Source organism: Erpetoichthys calabaricus, chromosome 7, assembly GCF_900747795.2.
Source record: "Erpetoichthys calabaricus chromosome 7, fErpCal1.3, whole genome shotgun sequence".
Taxonomy (NCBI): domain Eukaryota; kingdom Metazoa; phylum Chordata; class Cladistia; order Polypteriformes; family Polypteridae; genus Erpetoichthys; species Erpetoichthys calabaricus.
The window spans coordinates 132,429,908-132,447,820 of record NC_041400.2 but is presented as its reverse complement, the minus strand read 5'-3'; the positions used below and the strand labels follow the sequence as shown (position 1 = coordinate 132,447,820).

General features: G+C 36.5%; 1 protein-coding gene across 9 annotated transcripts in view; it reads left to right on the top strand.

The window, feature by feature from the left end:
- psd3l (pleckstrin and Sec7 domain containing 3, like) overlaps positions 1-17,913 on the top strand; it is a 649,947-nt gene that overhangs the window by 603,280 nt on the left and 28,754 nt on the right. For all 9 annotated transcript variants that reach the window (XM_051929574.1, XM_051929571.1, XM_051929573.1 and 6 more), the window contains one exon: positions 2,120-2,190. In XM_051929574.1, the coding sequence (XP_051785534.1) occupies positions 2,120-2,190 (71 nt within the window). The remainder of the gene's footprint in view (positions 1-2,119; positions 2,191-17,913) is intronic.

Sequence of the window (17,913 nt, the reverse complement as noted above, 5' to 3'; positions counted from 1 at the left end):
TCACTGTGATAACTTGAGTCAGGATCTAGTTGATTAGATAAGTAAAGTTTTGATGTTCTGGTGAGATATAAAGTATGAAACAAATTATCAGTTTTATTGAAAAGGCTAAAATTTGACAAGTCTGAATCATTTGAACCTGCTTTTTCAACACAAGTGCCCATAATAAAAATGACTGATGTGCATCTTCGTTTTTTGGCAGTTCTCATGTCTTCTCTGTAAAGCCTACCCCATATTTATGGCTGTTGTCATCTTGCAAGAGGTCTAATGGGATGAATTTCCTAGGTACAGTGCATCCGGAAAGTATTCACAGCGCATCACTTTTTCCACATTTTGTTATGTTACAGCCTTATTCCAAAATGGATTAAATTCATTTTTTCCTCACAATTCTGCACACAACACCCCATAATGACAATGTGAAAAAAGTTTACTTGAGGTTTTTGCAAATTTATTAAAAATAAAAAAACTGAGAAATCACATGTACATAAGTATTCACAGCCTTTGCTCAATACTTTGTCGATTCACCTTTGGCAGCAATTACAGCCTCAAGTCTTATTGAATATGATGCCACAAGCTTGATACACCTATCCTTGGCCAGTTTCGCCCATTCCCCTTTGCAGCACCTCTGAAGCTCCATGAGGTTGGATGGGAAGCGTCGGTGCACAGCCATTTTAAGATCTCTCCAGAGATGTTCAATCGGATTCAAGTCTGGGCTCTGGCTGAGCCACTCAAGGACATTCAAAGAGTTGTCCTGAAGCCACTCCTTTGATATCTTGGCTGTGTGCTTAGGGTCGTTGTCCTGCTGAAAGATGAACCGTCGCCCCAGTCTGAGGTCAAGAGCGCTCTAGAGCAGGTTTTCATCCAGGATGTCTGTGTACATTGCGGCAGTCATCTTTCCCTTTATCCTGACTAGTCTCCCAGTCCCTGCCGCTGAAAAACATCCCCACAGCATGATGCTGCCACCACCATGCTTCACTGTAGGGATGGTGCCAGGTTTCCCCCAAACGTGACGCCTGGCATTCACACCAAAGAGTTCAATCTTTGTCTCATCAGACCTGAGAGTCCTTCAGGTGCCTTTTGGCAAACTGTAGGCGGGCTTCCATGTGCCTTTTACCAAGGAGTGGCTTCCGTCTGGCCACTCTACCATTCAGGCCTGATTGGTGGATTGCTGTAGAGATGGTTGTCCTTCTGGAAGGTTCTCCTCTCTCCACAGAGGACCTCTGGAGAGATGGTTGTCCTTCTGGAAGGTTCTCCTCTCTCCACAAAGGACCTCTGGAGCTCTGACAGAGTGACCATCGGGCTCTTGGTCACCTCCCTGACTAAGGCCCTTCTCCCCCGATCGCTCAGTTTAGATGGCCAGCAAGTTCTAGAAAGAGTCCTGGTGGTTTAGGCTCTAGGAAGAGTCCGGATGGTGGAGGCCACTGTGCTCATTGGGACCTTCAAAGCAGCAGAAATTAACCTTCCCCAGATTTGTGCCTCGAGGCAATCCTGTCTCAGAGGCCTACAGACAATTCCTTTGACTTCATGCTTAGTTTGTGCTCTGACATGAACTGTCAACTGTGGGACCTTATATAGACAAGTGTGTGCCTTTCCAAACCATGTCGAACCAACTGAATTTACCACAGGTGGACTCCAATTAAGCTGCAGAAACATCTCAAGGATGATCAGGGGAAACAGGATGCAAAGGCTGTGAATACTTATGTACATGTGCTTTCTTAATTTTTTTATTTTTAATAAATTTGCAAAAATCTCAAGTAAACTTTTTTCACGTTGTCATTATGGGGTGTTGTGTATAGAATTCTGAGGAAAAAAATTAATTTAATCCATTTTGGAATAAGGCTGTAACATAACAAAATGTGGAAAAAGTGATGCGCTGTGAATACTTTCCGGATGCACTGTAAATTGTCATTTCTTCACTGAATTAATCTGTTATATACATTTCAGCATCTCAATAACGAAAGCCCTTTTACTGTTCTTCACTGCTTCTGCCAAGATACAAAAAACATACAAGCCAGACTTCTCACTGTTTGAGATTCATAATTTTCTTTAATGCCTTGAATAATTAGAATTTATTTCCTTTTTGTTTAACCAGCTCCTTGAAAAAAAAATGTTTCTCTTCCAGCTCCAAGAGGCAAAAGGGGATGGAAGACCTTTTATGCTGTTCTGAAGGGAATGATCCTTTACTTACAGAAGGTAATGCTTAAGGATTTCAGTGACCTACACTGTTTCAGAAATAGCAAAATATTTTTCATGTTTAATTGTAAATATGGAAATAATATTTTAATATGATTTAATTCACTTGTGTGAGAGGACGGTATGGTTAGAAAATTCTTATTTTGATACTTGAACTGAGCTGTTTACCATAAAATTTTGTTTATATTTGTATTTTTCAATAATGAGAGTGTATAAATGAGAACTAAATAGTGATAATAATCAAGTACTATGTGACGTTAAACGCTATGGGTTACGCTAAATTCTTTACAAGTGTTTTTTTTCTTTCTTTTTGTATCTTTTTATCTGGTCTTTCCTTTCTTCTCTACACCACCAACGTTCTGATAAATACTGGCACCGTGATACCTCTATCTTTACAGAATAACTAATTATTGTTTTAAGCCCACAATTTATATTTCACTGAAAGTTGTCTCAAACATGAGTTACATGTGACAGTCCACCTAAATTGTGATTAATTATGTGTAAAATAATACTGACTTTCATTCTAAAGTGAAAAACATTTGCAGTTTACTTTGAAAATAACATAGCCCCTATATGTTACCCCTTGTGCCCAGACCACAAGCCCAACTGCAGACTTTCATCTTCTAAACCAGATGGTTCTTAAGTTCAGCCCTGGAGTCTATTGTAACTGCAGTTTTTTTCATTCCAATCAACTTTTGATTGTATTTGGTTCCCTATTTTAATTAAGCTGCTGTTTTCTTGTTTCTGGGGTTTGATGTCAATCCCAAAGTTACAACCATGGTGTACTAATTTTTATTACAGAATTGCAAAATGCATTTATGTATGCTACTTGTTAATAATTTAGTGTTTTTTTTATCTTATTTGTTAAATCTTCAATCATAAAAATAATTATCATTAATGATCACGTATTCTGCTTCTTTAAGCCATTCTTTAGTAACTAGCTCTGTGTACCGTACTGTCTAACATGGGTTGAAATCTAAGTAATCAATATAGACCTCGTGTTTTTTATTTGGTACATGGATTGTCTATTTGGTCTTATTATAATAAAGCACACCACAGGGCTCGCAAAATTTCAAAATCCCTGGTAGCCCTCCATACAGGCACTCTTCAGATTTTGATATTCCGCAATGAATTTAACTGTCCCAAATAAAACAAGACAATTTCTTAATGTAGAAAGTCAGATATAGTTGAAAAATCAATCAAAAATATTTATTTTCCAAACACAAATAGCAATAGTCATACATAAATTATTCAACAATCAAGTAACAATCATCAACATCAATCAACATAAATATGCATTCAGTTCTAACTAAATTGAAACTTATGAACAATATGATGAATTTAAAAACAAAGCAGTCTTTGACAGATTCCGAATCTGAGCTCTCAATTGAAATCACAGATAAGAGAGTGCCGTTCGCCGTTTAGGGCACATCTTTATAAGCTTCCTCCCTTGGCTTCTGTGCATTAGTCTCTAATTCTCTGCTCTTTGAGCTTGCTGGGATGTTATGTTCCAGGTGTCTTAAACCTTTTTTAGAAGACATCCAGGAACTAATTGCCTTCTCGGGGCAAAAGGTTTCAAACAATTACCATTAACGGAGAGATGCATGAAGTCATTCAGGGTTTCAGACTGTAGATAGGTACTATATAATGTTTTTGCTCGGTTAATGCAAGAAAATCTTCTCACAGATAACTGTAGATGGACTAAGTTTCCACATTAATTTTAACAGTAACAAGATATAATAAAGTTGTTCTGGATTCACAGTGAGACTAAGTTTGATACCCTGATGCTCTGAAAGCCACATTTTTAGATCTGTCCATTCTTGTGGAATTTTTTCCTTCTCTTCCTCATTTAGCAAAATGGGGAAGAGTGGATGATTCTTTGCAACAAGATAGAGTCTTTTCAGACAAAATTTTAAATCTGCTATCCATGTACTTAATTGTGTTGTCAATAATCTGAAACTCTTCACCAAAGGTTGTCTTTGTCTGTGCTCTTGCTTCTTCTAGCATGTCACTGGCTTTTTGTGAGTTCCACAGTAGCTGGTTTTGTTCTGAGGCTGAGTAAGCATGATGTTGTGCTTTCCCCTAACTGATTTGTTTGCATGATGTTTAAGTTGTCATATTGAAAATCAGTACTGCACTTAAGTAGTACAACATGAAATGTAGGAAACAAACAGATTTCTTGGTCTTCATCTCCTGCACCACCCCCTTTGCTTTGACAGCGTCCTCTGACTTAACATCACGCTGCCATTTTCTCCACATGCACAATGATGGGAGTGTAATTTGTTTTTTCCCACAGCCTTTATACACCTCAGCCTGTGTGGCAGCCACCATGTGCTTTTCAGGCCACTGAAATTAGCCACTTTCTCATTAAGCAATTCACTTATTTTATTCAGTTCTCTTCGCTTCTTTGTAGAATAGTAGTACATCTTAAAGATGTTTTTCAGTGTATCTTCAAACTTGACCAGGTACTCAACAGCCTTTCAAACTGTCCAGTACTGCTAATTCTAATTTGTGTGCCTCACAGTCAATTGTTATAATACAGGGTATCCGCTGTTTCAGTCTCCCAGCTACTTCTGTTTTCTTCCCCTTTATGACTGCAGCCCCATCGTAATTTTCATACACTAATTTCTCCTTCCATGTCACTTTATGGATGCCCATGTTGTCTGTTGCCAAATTAGTACCTTCTAAACACCAGCAGCATTTGTGCTCTTCACTAGCTGACATCTGTTTATGTAAGTGGATATGTCACCATTATCTTTCTCATACCTGACATTAATCCACACCCGTTCTGTGATGCCAGTGCCTGTGCTGCCATCTGCAAGAACTGATAAGAGTTTGCTTTCTCATATTTCCTTTTCAATGTGATCTCTTGACGTTTGTGCTATTGGTCCAATAAATTCTCTGCACGTATGATCATTATGATAAGCAGAACCAAGATCTAGGTCATTTGATGCTTGAAGTTTGCAAAGGCCGGTATCTCACTTTTGCAAAATAGTATGCTGTTCTGAAAAGTTTTATCAGGACCTCATGTTGTGCTTTATTCATTTTTATTATGTTCTTTGCTATTGGCATTTGTTCAGTGAAGTAAGCTGCAGACTGGACACCCATACACTTCATTTGATGCACAGGTTTGTCATGCTTTCTGATAGGGTCTTTCCTAAAATTACAGCATCCAGTAACGAAACCACTCGTCAAGTCAGAAATTGTGGGGAATTGATATTTCTGAATTCTTCCACTTTGTGGCGGTTTGCACCTCTTCTGTTTCCTGTTCTTCATTCTGACCTGTCAGTTTTAGTCAAACAGAGCTGAAATATTGGAGTAAATCCATGAGTGCCTCCTTCTTAGATTTTCACACATGTGCGTGCACACACACACACACACACGTCAGCAATTTCATAAACTATAATTAAAATAGCTTCATGGCTCTTGCAAACTCTATGGCTCCCCTAAAGGGTCATGGGAAACAAAAAAATCATTTTAAACCAGGAGTCTCCAACATGTCGCTCGCGAGCTACTGGTAGCTCACAACCCCTTTCCAAGTAGCTTGCCAAAGGGTTAAAGAATCCTACATAAATTTGAAAACTTGTTTAGTTAAATTAGGGGTGTGCGATCTTTCCAAAAAATCATATCACGATCCTTTAAACACAAAATCACGATCCACAATCTGAATTGCATTCTATCTTTTCAATGTGGCATACACTTAAGAGAATATCCGGACTCAAACTAATCAAGACCTAAGTAACACTTTATTTTAAATATCTATTAAGCAAAGTTGAATTCAATAATTCTCTCGTTCACTAGCTAAGCGGAGTTAAGGAACACACCCCGAAGCTGGTGAGTGAGTGAGGAAGGCCCCTCCCCTCAGCCTTCCGCGTGTTTCTCAGATTCGCGCAAATAAATCGGTACCGCAAGTGAACTATGATACGTAGCGAAATGAGAGAAGTCGCAAAATCAAGCGGAACGTTCAAACAAATTATTGAAAAAAGCCTGATCTAAATCCGTTAAGTAGTTCTCTCGTGAAAAGTGGACAGACAGACAGACAGACAGACATTGGATTTTATATATTGTCACGTTTGGGTCACAGATTTGCACAGAGACGCAGGAGGTTGTAGAAAAAAAAAGGAACTTTATTCAAAGCACTGCAAACATTTGTCTCTTTTCAAAAGTTTAAACATGCTCCATGACAAGTCAGAGATGATAGTTCCGCCAGGAGCAGAGAATGTCAGAGAGAGAGAAGCAAAACAATCAATTCCAAAACTGACAGGCGCTGTATAAGGCTTTTAAGAAAATGGAGTACAGCGCGAGAGGTTTATCGCGCACAAGTAAGAAGGGTAAGGAGCAATGTGAAGGTAGACTATCAGCTGTTTCAGGGGTTTTCCCAGGGGTGTCTGTGTCCTCTGAGGGTGCGATCAGCGCTCCAGCTTACAATCTTACATATTAGTAAACCTTCAATGTAATGTGCAGTTAAAGTTTCAACAACATTTCTGGAGCTTAGTAGAGCCAGATAACTATAAGAAACTTCACCAAGCAGCTCTGAAAATGTTTGCTTTGTTTTGGTCTACATACCTCTGTGAGTCTGCCTTTTCTGACATGAATGTCATGAAATCAGAGTTCAAAACAAGACTGACAGATGAACATTTAAATGACTTCATAAGAGTGAACCTAAGTGGCTACGCTCCCCCATACACCTCTCTTGTTGACTCCATGCAGTGCCAGTCATCTCCCCAACTTTTTAACACATCACACATGCAACTGGATATGTGAATACTCTTGTGAAGTGAAACAGTGACATGTAACAAAATGACATATGAGCAAGTAGTGTATGCGTATTTGTAATTGAATTGTTTTGTTATGACAGCATTCATGTTTTAATTCTACAGTGTGAGATACACTAGAAAATGCATATAGACATACAAAATGCACTTGCAGGTGAACTAAATATTTTTTGTGATGTTTTAATGCAAAATAAGCTATGATAATAAATGTTAGAAAACATGAGTAGCTCTCGGCCATTTTCATTTTGTGAAAGTAGCTCTCAGGGGAAAAAAGGTTGGAGACCCCTGTTTTAAACTTTCACTTGAGCTTCAGAAAGTTCCGTATGCATACGCAAAACTGTACAGGACTTTCTTGTTTGTCTATTTCCCTTTAGAAGTTCTGTAAAACTTAGCAACAGTAAATAAATGAAGTGAGACCTACACTCCTTTACAGGGCATAGCAGCAATGCACCAATTGTGTTTGCCAAACATCATATGAGAAGCCAAACAAAATGACAGCTTTTATTGTCTAACTAATAAGATTACAATATGCAAGCTTTCGAGGCAACTCAGGCCCTTTCTTCTTGTCTGAAGAAGGGGCCCGAGTTGCTTGACTTCTCATTACATCCATAATGGCTAACACGGTACAACACTGTAGTACTTACAACATCATATGAAAGAGAGGAGAAGTAAACTCATTACACACACACACACACACAGCATATATGTCTCTGCAGACAAATCATCCTGATTAAAAACCTATTTGTTCCATGATAATTTATTTTTTCCTTTCAAATAGCAAGTCATGAGAGCAGACAAAACAAATAAAGCAGGGAGTTTGATTTCACTTGGAGTATAATTTCAGGTAGCCTGTCAGGCAGGGTGGTGTTACATTTTGGTAGCCCAATAGGAAATGTTAATTGGCCTAGGACTTCAGCCTACTAATTTTGTGAGCTCTGCAACCGATCTCTATTCCATGTGGCAGCTTTTACTTCTTTGGACAGAGTTTTCCATTTTCGCCACTTCCTCTCTGCGTCGCTTGTCAAACTGACCACTCTTTTAGTTGGAGTTTTTTGCTGGGAAAATGTGGCAGTGGTTTCTACGACAATGGCCTGGTTTAGCTAATCTAGGCTAGACCTGCTGGGGTTTTGGTTTCCTGAAGTGTGTGTCGAATTGTTGCTATTTTCACTCATCCATCGCCCACTACATGAAGTTATCAGCATATTAGCATTATAGCTTTAAATCTTGTCACGTGGCCTGTGCAGATGCAAGAAAATCACTAGCACCCAGCTGTTACCAGCATCTAACTTCAAACAACAGAATAGGTGGATAAGACCAGTGTTCTTATTGTTAGACCCTTATTTGGTATTTTTATTATCATTTTTGATTTTTTGACCCACCCTCTTAATGTTTTGCCTATTTTTAAATATTTCTTCCTAACTTTAGCAATTAGGTAGACACAGAAATACACAGACACTTATCCTTTTATTAAGGTGGATAAGAATGCTAGTGGGTATGACACTAAAGTAGCTGCAGCCTTTCACCATTTAGTGACATTTCCCAAGGTATCTGCTCTAATCAGTGTTAATATACTGTTAAGGGAGCTAACTCTACAGAAAAAAAGTAATGGTAAAAATACAGATATTTCTAAATGTTTTGTAAATGTAAAACTGTAATTCATGTTGTACCTATCATCTTATACATAGTGTCTATAAGAAACCTCTGTTTTCTCCTAATGTAACAGTTCAAGGCTTCCAAAAATGGAAAAATCAAAAAACATGTATGCTCCAATGTTATTTGTTACTTTAACATACAATAAGTTTAAGGAAATAGTCATTTAATTTAATTTTAGTTTTGAGATTCGTAAGATCACCATACACCTATACTTACTTTATACTTCTCATAATTCCTGATGTTGACTAAATGTCATGTACCCATTTTGAAATAAATTGTGTTAAGAACAATAATAGCCAGAAAAAAGTTAAAAGGATTTCTGTGCATGTAGTGCATTTCCACAAGCATATTATTCTCAATAAATCTGTTATAGTAACATCTCAAATCATTCACTTTATAAGCAACACGCAAACCCTGAGTAGCTCCCTTTGAGCCTAAACTGGGAAGATGTAACAATACACATAGGAATAAACAGATTTTGGCAATTGAGAGTGCTTAATGACACAATTCCAATAGCCAGTGGAAAAACCAATATCTGAAGTTATACTGTACACACTCAGTCACCATAGACATTGGGAGAACATACAATCGCCATAGAGATACTAACAAGGTTAGCAATCAGTACTGAATTCATGGCACTGTGTAATAATAATGATATTTTATTTATATAGCATCTTTCCCCATACTGAAAGTACTTCAAAATTTCTAACAGGAACAACAGCAAAGATGATGTTAATAACACAGTATACAAACTAATCAAACATTAAACACCAAACAATAGAGAGAGAAGTATTTGAAAATCAAAGTTCTGAATTAGATTATGAAACAAGAAGGAATAAATGAAGAAATAAATGAATAACATAATCCAACTTGTATATAATTAAATGTAGGAATATACATTTAGATGTCATAATCACCCACAGTGATGAGGAATGATTAATAGGATAAGAGCGGATTTTGTTTTTGGCTTTACAGCCAAACACTGGGATGACATAGACTTTTTAGTAGATGTTCATTTACCGTTCTTAAAAACCCATTCAGACCTATGTTCTTCAGATTAAACACTCAGACAACGTCTCATCATTTAGAGAATCAGACTGCTCAAGGTCCCCCCCCCCCCTTTTTAATTTTTGCATGATGCATCAATATTGCAGTCTGCAAAGAATCACATAGTTGTAGTGCTTTAAACCGCTGATGAGTCATGATAAGCACGTCAATGTTAGATATAGAAAGTTCACGGCACATAGATCCATTGCCAGACTTTTTTCTATATCAAACAAATTTGGTACATTGCTCTTATTAAAAAAACCCTGTGCGGAATCACATAATGATCCCCTGTTAAAAACTCTGCAGTACTGTGGCATTCTAATTATATTAAGAGTATCGCAGTCTGACCATTTGCTATTGATGGAGCATTTGACATTGAGATATTTGTCACGATAGGGTGACACCACACCGCTCATGGTGAAATATCTGTACTAAACACCCGATTAAAACAAAATACATACAAGTAATGTCAGCTTGGTTGATGGCATTGATTGCATGCTATGTATCTGCTTAATCTGTCACTGCTGTGGTGCAGCCGGCAAACAAGCAATATCTGTATGAAATAAGGCTGAAATTTTTGGAGTTCCTACCACCTTCGGAGTATATAGTATTATAGTTTATAGTTTATTTGCAGTTTAAATACTGACTGAATGCGAAGAATGAGGGTGTCTATTTGAGCTTGACAGATCCTCCATGGCTCTTATTTTCAAATTACTTAGCTGTATGTATTATCGAGAAATTTGTGAGACTTAACCAGGATTGTTTATTGGGTTCATCTTCTCTCCCTCTTGAAGATTAACACACACACATACAGTGGTGTGAAAAACTATTTGCCCCCTTCCTGATTTCTTATTCTTTTGCATGTTTGTCACACAAAATGTTTCTGATCATCAAACACATTTAACCATTAGTCAAATATAACACAAGTAAACACAAAATGCAGTTTGTAAATGGTGGTTTTTATTATTTAGGGAGAAAAAAAAATCCAAACCTACATGGCCCTGTGTGAAAAAGTAATTGCCCCCTGAACCTAATAACTGGTTGGGCCACCCTTAGCAGCAATAACTGCAATCAAGCGTTTGCGATAACTTGCAATGAGTCTTTTACAGCGCTCTGGAGGAATTTTGGCCCACTCATCTTTGCAAAATTGTTGGGACTTGAAAAGATCTTCCAAAAAGTCTTGTCTCGTCTTGTTGCAGGTTTTTTTTTTATTATAATAGAGAAATGTTCACCAAGACAACAAGTTTCTCATGATCTTTCAAATGCACATTGTGGAATTTCTTGCTGCAGTATAATAATAAATATCTATGGTACTATTGGGAATTCTTATATTTGAAAATACAAAAGGTGCGGCTTCCCTGCAGGATAGAAAAGTCATTGTTCATGTGATAAAAGAATTTATATCAAGTCACAAGAAATGTTAAGTATGAAATTTCAGAAATGAATATTAGAAAGTAAATTCTTAAAACAACAGACTCATTTGCATCATCTTTTTAACTAGACACCTATTCAAAGATAAACCTTTGTATGCTTACATTATTAATTACACTTTTCAGTGTTTAATGGACTTCTAATATGTGTCAGTTTAACGTGCTTGCTTTGGAATTTAAACTATGCAATTATAGCATTGATTAAGTTTCTGTTTTAGGAAATCATGTTTCATCCAGAGCATTAACAAGATACCCAAACAAGTAACAGAGTAACAACTTAGCTTGCACAAGCCGATTTGATTCCTTTTCCAGAACACATTATCAAGCACTTCTGGTTAGCCCCCATCTTTGCTGGATCATTAGTATAGCAGTGAAATGAGCTTTGCAAAATGATGATTTGTAACTAATTTACCTTTTTAAAATGCACAAACTGGTATTCAGAAAAAAAGGCAAGACTTGAATGACTTGATCTTCCAATAGAAAACATATTTTTCTTTACTCAGTAAGCCATTTTTATTATTATTCTGTTAAAGCTTATTTGTAATTATGATTTTTTTTATAGCAAGGAGCTCAGTAAGCAAGGTAATATCTGAAAAGTTATATGAATTTATCAGAACAGGTGCAACTCGTCTGTGTAGATTTTGTGATTTAGTCCTATTTTTTAAAAACAAAATCTGTATCTAGTCTCCTATTAGCTCACAGTGTAAAAGAAACTGCTTCAATCAGGATCTTTGAAATCCAGACATTTCAGGTTTGTGATTGGCCAGTGGTAGTTACAACAGTACAAATGTCCAGACTAGGATGGAATGTGGTGTGATTCCACAACGACACAGGTGTCCTTCACATGTTTGGGACACCGTAGCCTGTCTGGTACTAAGATCCACTCTGTAGTAACAAAATGGTATACCATGAATCTGACAAGATTGTGATCGTTGGAGCTACAAATGCACATTGCATAATAAGAAATAAATGTATTGATAAATCTTTGGCATCTGCTTTGACTTCTAAATACAGAGGTTAAAAATTGACTGCATGTTATGTATGTTACAGCAGGGCATTTTTTTCTTGAGGGAAAATATAAAGTATTCTTTGAAAGCACTGAATATCTGTTCTTTGTCCACTATAAACATTTTTGCAGCTAACTGGTATTCTTACAGAAATTTTATAGAAAAAACTTATGAATTATTTATTGTCCATGAACAGCATTAAATCATTTTCTAAAGGCTATTGTTGAACTTATCTCTAATATGAAATGGGTTCCTTTGTCTCTATATAGCTCTTAAGCAGCTAATTGCCTAATTCTGGAAAGAAGCATTTGACCTCCATTTCTTCAGTTAATCTTATCCTTTGAATTAAGTAAACATTTAATTTTTAGATTCAGCCCTTACCCTCTGCCTTTCTTGCTAGCAGTTAGGTTTGCAGTTGCAGAAAAGTAACATACCAACGCATAATGGAATAATAAGCTCATTTTTGTCTACTAACATAAAGCTTTCACTGAGGAGTTGACATGGTGCAGGAGCCAAACTCAGATTTTCAGCATGTTACAGTCCCTGTTATCAAGGTTAAGTTTCACCATGTTTTACTGAGATGCATTTAAAAGTACAAAGAATTTTAAAAAATAATGTTTAAATACACTGTAACCGGCCACACTATTAAATGAGGAAGAGCGGAGATTTGGAGAATGCTGTTTTTTAAAGAAATTGACGACTAATCTTGGGAAACCACAGATTCCCGCTTTCCATGTAGCCTAATCAGTCAAGTGCAACTTATTATCTCACATACTGTAGAAGTATTGGGAGGACATAATGTAAAGAAGGCAAACTGAAAGCAGCTTTTAACAGTGGCTTGCTGCTTTAATTAGGTCATTAAGGCCATTACCAGTATTTTTACTGTTATAGTCCAACAGTTAATTAATAGACACATATTGTTGGGTTCCAGTTGTGTTAATTTATTTCAAACTACTTTGTTTTCCTGTCTTTTGAAACAAATATGTGTCTTTATGTGTATTCATTATGTAATTAGTAATTTGTAAAGTTTGTATTTGCATTTTACCTGAAAACTTGTCACAGCGCTCTATGCCTACACTCAATGAAGAATGCTGTACAAAAATAAACTGAATACATAAAAAAGATTACCTGTTAATTGTTTACTGTCTTCAACACAAATCAATAGCTTCATCCTTAAACCTAAATCGGTCCTTCTCATTGATCTGTAGTCTGTCTTAATTTTATGTGTTATATTATTTTTATATATCTTTCAGACAATTTTTTTCATTGATAGAGCACAGGCAGCATAAATTACTTTCTCAGAGTCAGAGAGTAAACTAGAGACAGCAATTAAACTTGCGGTTTAAGGTCTCCCCCATTAGTCACTAAACTGTACCACCCTGCCTGCTGAGTCATTAGTTATAGTCTGACAGTCGCTTCTTGATAGATTTATAGTAGTTGAAGTCACAGTTGTATACCAAAAATTACTTAACTGCAGTAAGTCATTTTTCTTTGCTGTGGGTGTTTTGTTTTGCTGCCTTGTTTATTTTTGTAAAAAAATATTTGTTGCTCTACTGAAATCTCAGTGTTGTTTGCCATATTTCTCTCTATTCACTTAAAGTGCTACAGAATGCACATAGACACTTTGCTTAAGCAAATATTATATTCCAGAAAGATATTGCCGTGTATAAAGTCTTGAACACAGTACAGAGAAGAAGAAAAAAAGTAGTTGACCTATGAGCCATGGGTTGAAAAGCTTTAAATGATGAGGAATGTGGATGAAAAGAACAGATACTATCAAATTCTAGATCATGGCATATTTATTTAATTCAATTTATTTAATTCTCATATTGCAAGAACTGTACTTTGACTGCTTTATCAAATAAATATTTTGCAATCTTTGTAGCTTTTAAAGTTACCTGAATGCTGAAGCAGAACATTTTTGTTTTGCATATGTTTCAAAGATCTGAGTCAACTGCTGCACTGGTAATGAAAAAGACCAAACAGCTTAGTGATTCCTACATAACATATTCTAAATGTCGGGTTAACTGTTAAAACTTGATAAAGGGTTTTATGCATGAGAAAAGCTCAAATATTTCCCCTGTAACCTAGCAACTTGTAATAAGACAAACTCTCTTCATGCATCTCTGCTGTTGTCCATTTGCCTGGATACGACTATTCTCTTTTTAAAATGTTTACTACTCACAAATAACAAATTGTGGCAAGAAAAATTTTAAACACAGGTGGTACACTGCATAACTGTGTGTTAAATTCTGAAAAGCCTGTTGCTGAAACGGCTAAATTCATCGCTAATGAAGAGGTAAAGAAGATTTGTTTATAGAAGCAGTAAGCTATTGACAGCAAAGCTACAAATTCTTATCTTAGCAGCCATTCCTTAAACCTGTGAGAAAGGTATGTCAAAGGAGGCGGAGGTAATACACAGTGATGGGAAGAATATGTGTTTTTATTCCAATTAACACAGAGTGGAACTGAAATCTTTGTAGGCATTGCTGCGGAACTGATAGTATTAACAAAAACTGCAGCATTCATCTGGGATGTAACAATACATTCTGTGAAGTCTTACTTCCAGTTATACAAAGCATGTGAGTAATAATATATTGGAAAATGTTTCTTGACAAGCTGCACACTCAAAGCATGACATAAGTGAATACTTTTGATTTATTATGAAAGATCAAACATTTATTAACATTCAGCCCCCCAGTGACTAAAGGATTTTGCAGAATAAGTTCATGTGTTCACTCTAAATTATATGGTTCAAATTTTTGTGCACCTATTATGGTGGTGTACCTTTTAAAAAAGATCATAGTTGATACATATCTTTCTTGTTCATTTTTATGGAATATTGTTACAGGAGAAAGTATGGTGAAATGACACCTTTTATTGGCTAACTAAATAGATTATAAATGCAAGCTTTTGAGGCAGCTAAGGCCCCTTCATCAGGCAAGGTGTAACAAAGAAACTGAAAAATACTCTAGCTTATATTGGGACAGCAAAGTGATTTTTTTCTTTCATCTTAACAACCTTTTTGTTCAAATGTTGGCAAAATGAATACACCTGAGATGAATTAACCCTGAAAGAAGAGAACAATGAACTAATAAAATGTAGAGATAAGATAACCATCACTAGAGAAAGTCCTGTAAGGTTTTTTTGAAGTGCATTGTATGTAAGATAGGCCACTGATGTAGTCAGCTGGTCAATCAGTCTGTTAGTCCACATATCTGGTCATAAAACTCTTGTCTCTATTCAGACCATTTTGTAGAATGTTGAATTTAAGCATAAGTTTGTATTCCCATTCTCTCCGCTCCTGTTGGGTCTTGAAATTACCCATAAGCACAGTGATCCTCAGATCTTTTATGCTGTGGGCCATTACTGTTAAAGTGTGCTGCCACCAGAAGATCAATATTGTTCTGATTAATATGAAATGTGTGTGAGTTCATTCGCTGGCGCAGTGTCTGACCAGTTTCCCCTACATAGAGTCCAGTGTTGGGGCACGTTATGCACATGATTAGGTAGACCACATTAGCAGATTTGCATGTGAACGGACCCTTTATTTTATGCTCCTGCTGGCAATGTGGTATAACTACCTGATCTGTCGTGTAGATATGTGCACAGGTGCCACACCTGTTCTGTAGGCAGGGAGATGTGCCACTTGCTGCCGAGCCATACATAGAGTTTCGGACAATCAGTTGTTTGAGGTTTGGTGGTTGTCTGTATGCAAGGAGGGTAGGTTCTGGAAATATATCCTTCAGTTAATTGTCTTTCTGTACCATGGGTTGAAGCTCTTTCATAATTTTGCAATATGTTTCCAGATGTTACAACTAGTGGGACCCGGTTCTTGGTTTCTACACCTTTGTATTCCAGAAGGTTTTCTCTGGGTATAACTGTAGCTCTCCTGATTTGTAGGTCTGTTGATTTGGGAGTGTATCTTTGTTTGATGAAGTCTGTCCTGAGTTTCTGCAGTTGTGTGTCCCGATCCACTGGGTCTGAGCAAATACAATTGTAACGTATTGCCTGGCTGTAGATGATGGAGCCGTAGGACCTAGAAAATAACCTAGGTTAATACTATGTTACTGGTTGCTCAGTGTTACACATTGCATTTCACTGGATTTAGATTGTAGTAAAATGTTGCAGTTGTCATTTCAAATTTATTTTTAGATGTAGTTAGATTTTTTGATGCTTTTGGTAGATTTAGCATGAATAGGAAAATATGACAGCTGACACACTGCCTTGATTAAGCATCTATCTTATAATAAGAATAGCATTTGTAGTCTGCATTGTTTAAATCTTACCCTTTATTCACTTCATGCACCCACAAGAAATTAACTATAGTTGTTCAGTAGGAGGGCACACGTACCTATAGAAACTAAAGAAAAAAGTATGCAACCTACTCAGTTTTATTTTTGCCAGGTCTTACTACCAACACAGTCCATGCAATGACAAGCAGCTTCATTTCCCTTTTATTATAACACTTTTATCCTCTGCAATTTACCACCCCTTTAACAAATATGGTGCAGTGAATAAATGATCTTAAATATGCCAAATTTGTCATTTTAGTATATTTTTTAATTTGCATGTAATATTTCTCTAAATTTTCTCCAATAAATTTTTTTATGATGTTTTAACTTGCCTGCTGTGTTCCATACTCTGTGTTTTTGTAATGGGTGTTACTGTCTATTTTTATTTTATGCATAGGCAGATGAATTGTGCATGTTCACAGTACTGGTGCATATGCGGTTTGCTTCCATATTAGACTGAAAAATCACACCCTTCCTCGATCAGATTTTTAGGCTAATAGGTGAAATATGTTTAGAATGGTTAAAAACGCATGTATTTTTTAACTGCAGTAGACTGACACTAGGACCAGAGCAGGTTCTGTCCATATGCTTAGTGGACTAGGATAGGCTCCAGAGCTATCTGGCCCAGTATTGTGCATCTTTGGAGTCTTGTGTTTTAAAATTTGAAAAGCACTAAAAATGCATTTACACGTTGGCATAGACATTTACTGATTTTGTATTTTAAAACTATCAAACTTCTATTAAAAAAAAAAAAAGATTACTCCTTGTTCATTCATTCCTGTTCAATTCAAGATCTTTGGGGCCTTTGCATACAGCAGAAACCAACCATGGGTGCCAGCCCATCACTAAGCTCCCTCATATACACCAGATTCACCTCTACACGGCCAAATGGGCAATATTTAATTTTGGTCAGTAATGCATCAGTGCTATATGATGGACCGTCAGTAAACATGTATTAGCAGTTGCCTGCCCGCTGTTTCATCACGTACAGTGATGTGATTAGTGTGAGCTTTAAGGTTGAAGGTGTCATTTTACCAGGGTCCTTTGTGATTGGCGGCGGACAGTAAACTTTGTTAAAATGGTATCAAAAATATTAGTTTTTTGCTTTTGTTAGTTTTTATTGCAGTCATTTTGGTGTGCACGCTATATGTTCTGTTACCAATAAATTCTTCAACAGGAGCTCATCAACAAAGAAACATGGAAAATAGTATTTAGTAAAAAAATAATATTAATAATTATAATTAATAATTCATTACTTGACACCCAAGAACTCTGTACGAAGACATTTTATAGCAAGATCATTAAAATAAATGTGCCAATCCACTTTCACACCATACGTGGTTGCTTGTTTTTCTGGGGGGGTAGGGAAACAGTTTCAACAGGAAAGGCTTTGTTGTGGAACTTAAATTTAACCTCTGTCATATGAGTGATTAAAACCAAATGAATGAAATAGTTTATCTACTATGGAAAAAAAATCCCTTGCCTGCCACGACCACCAATTTAAATTGGGAGGGGA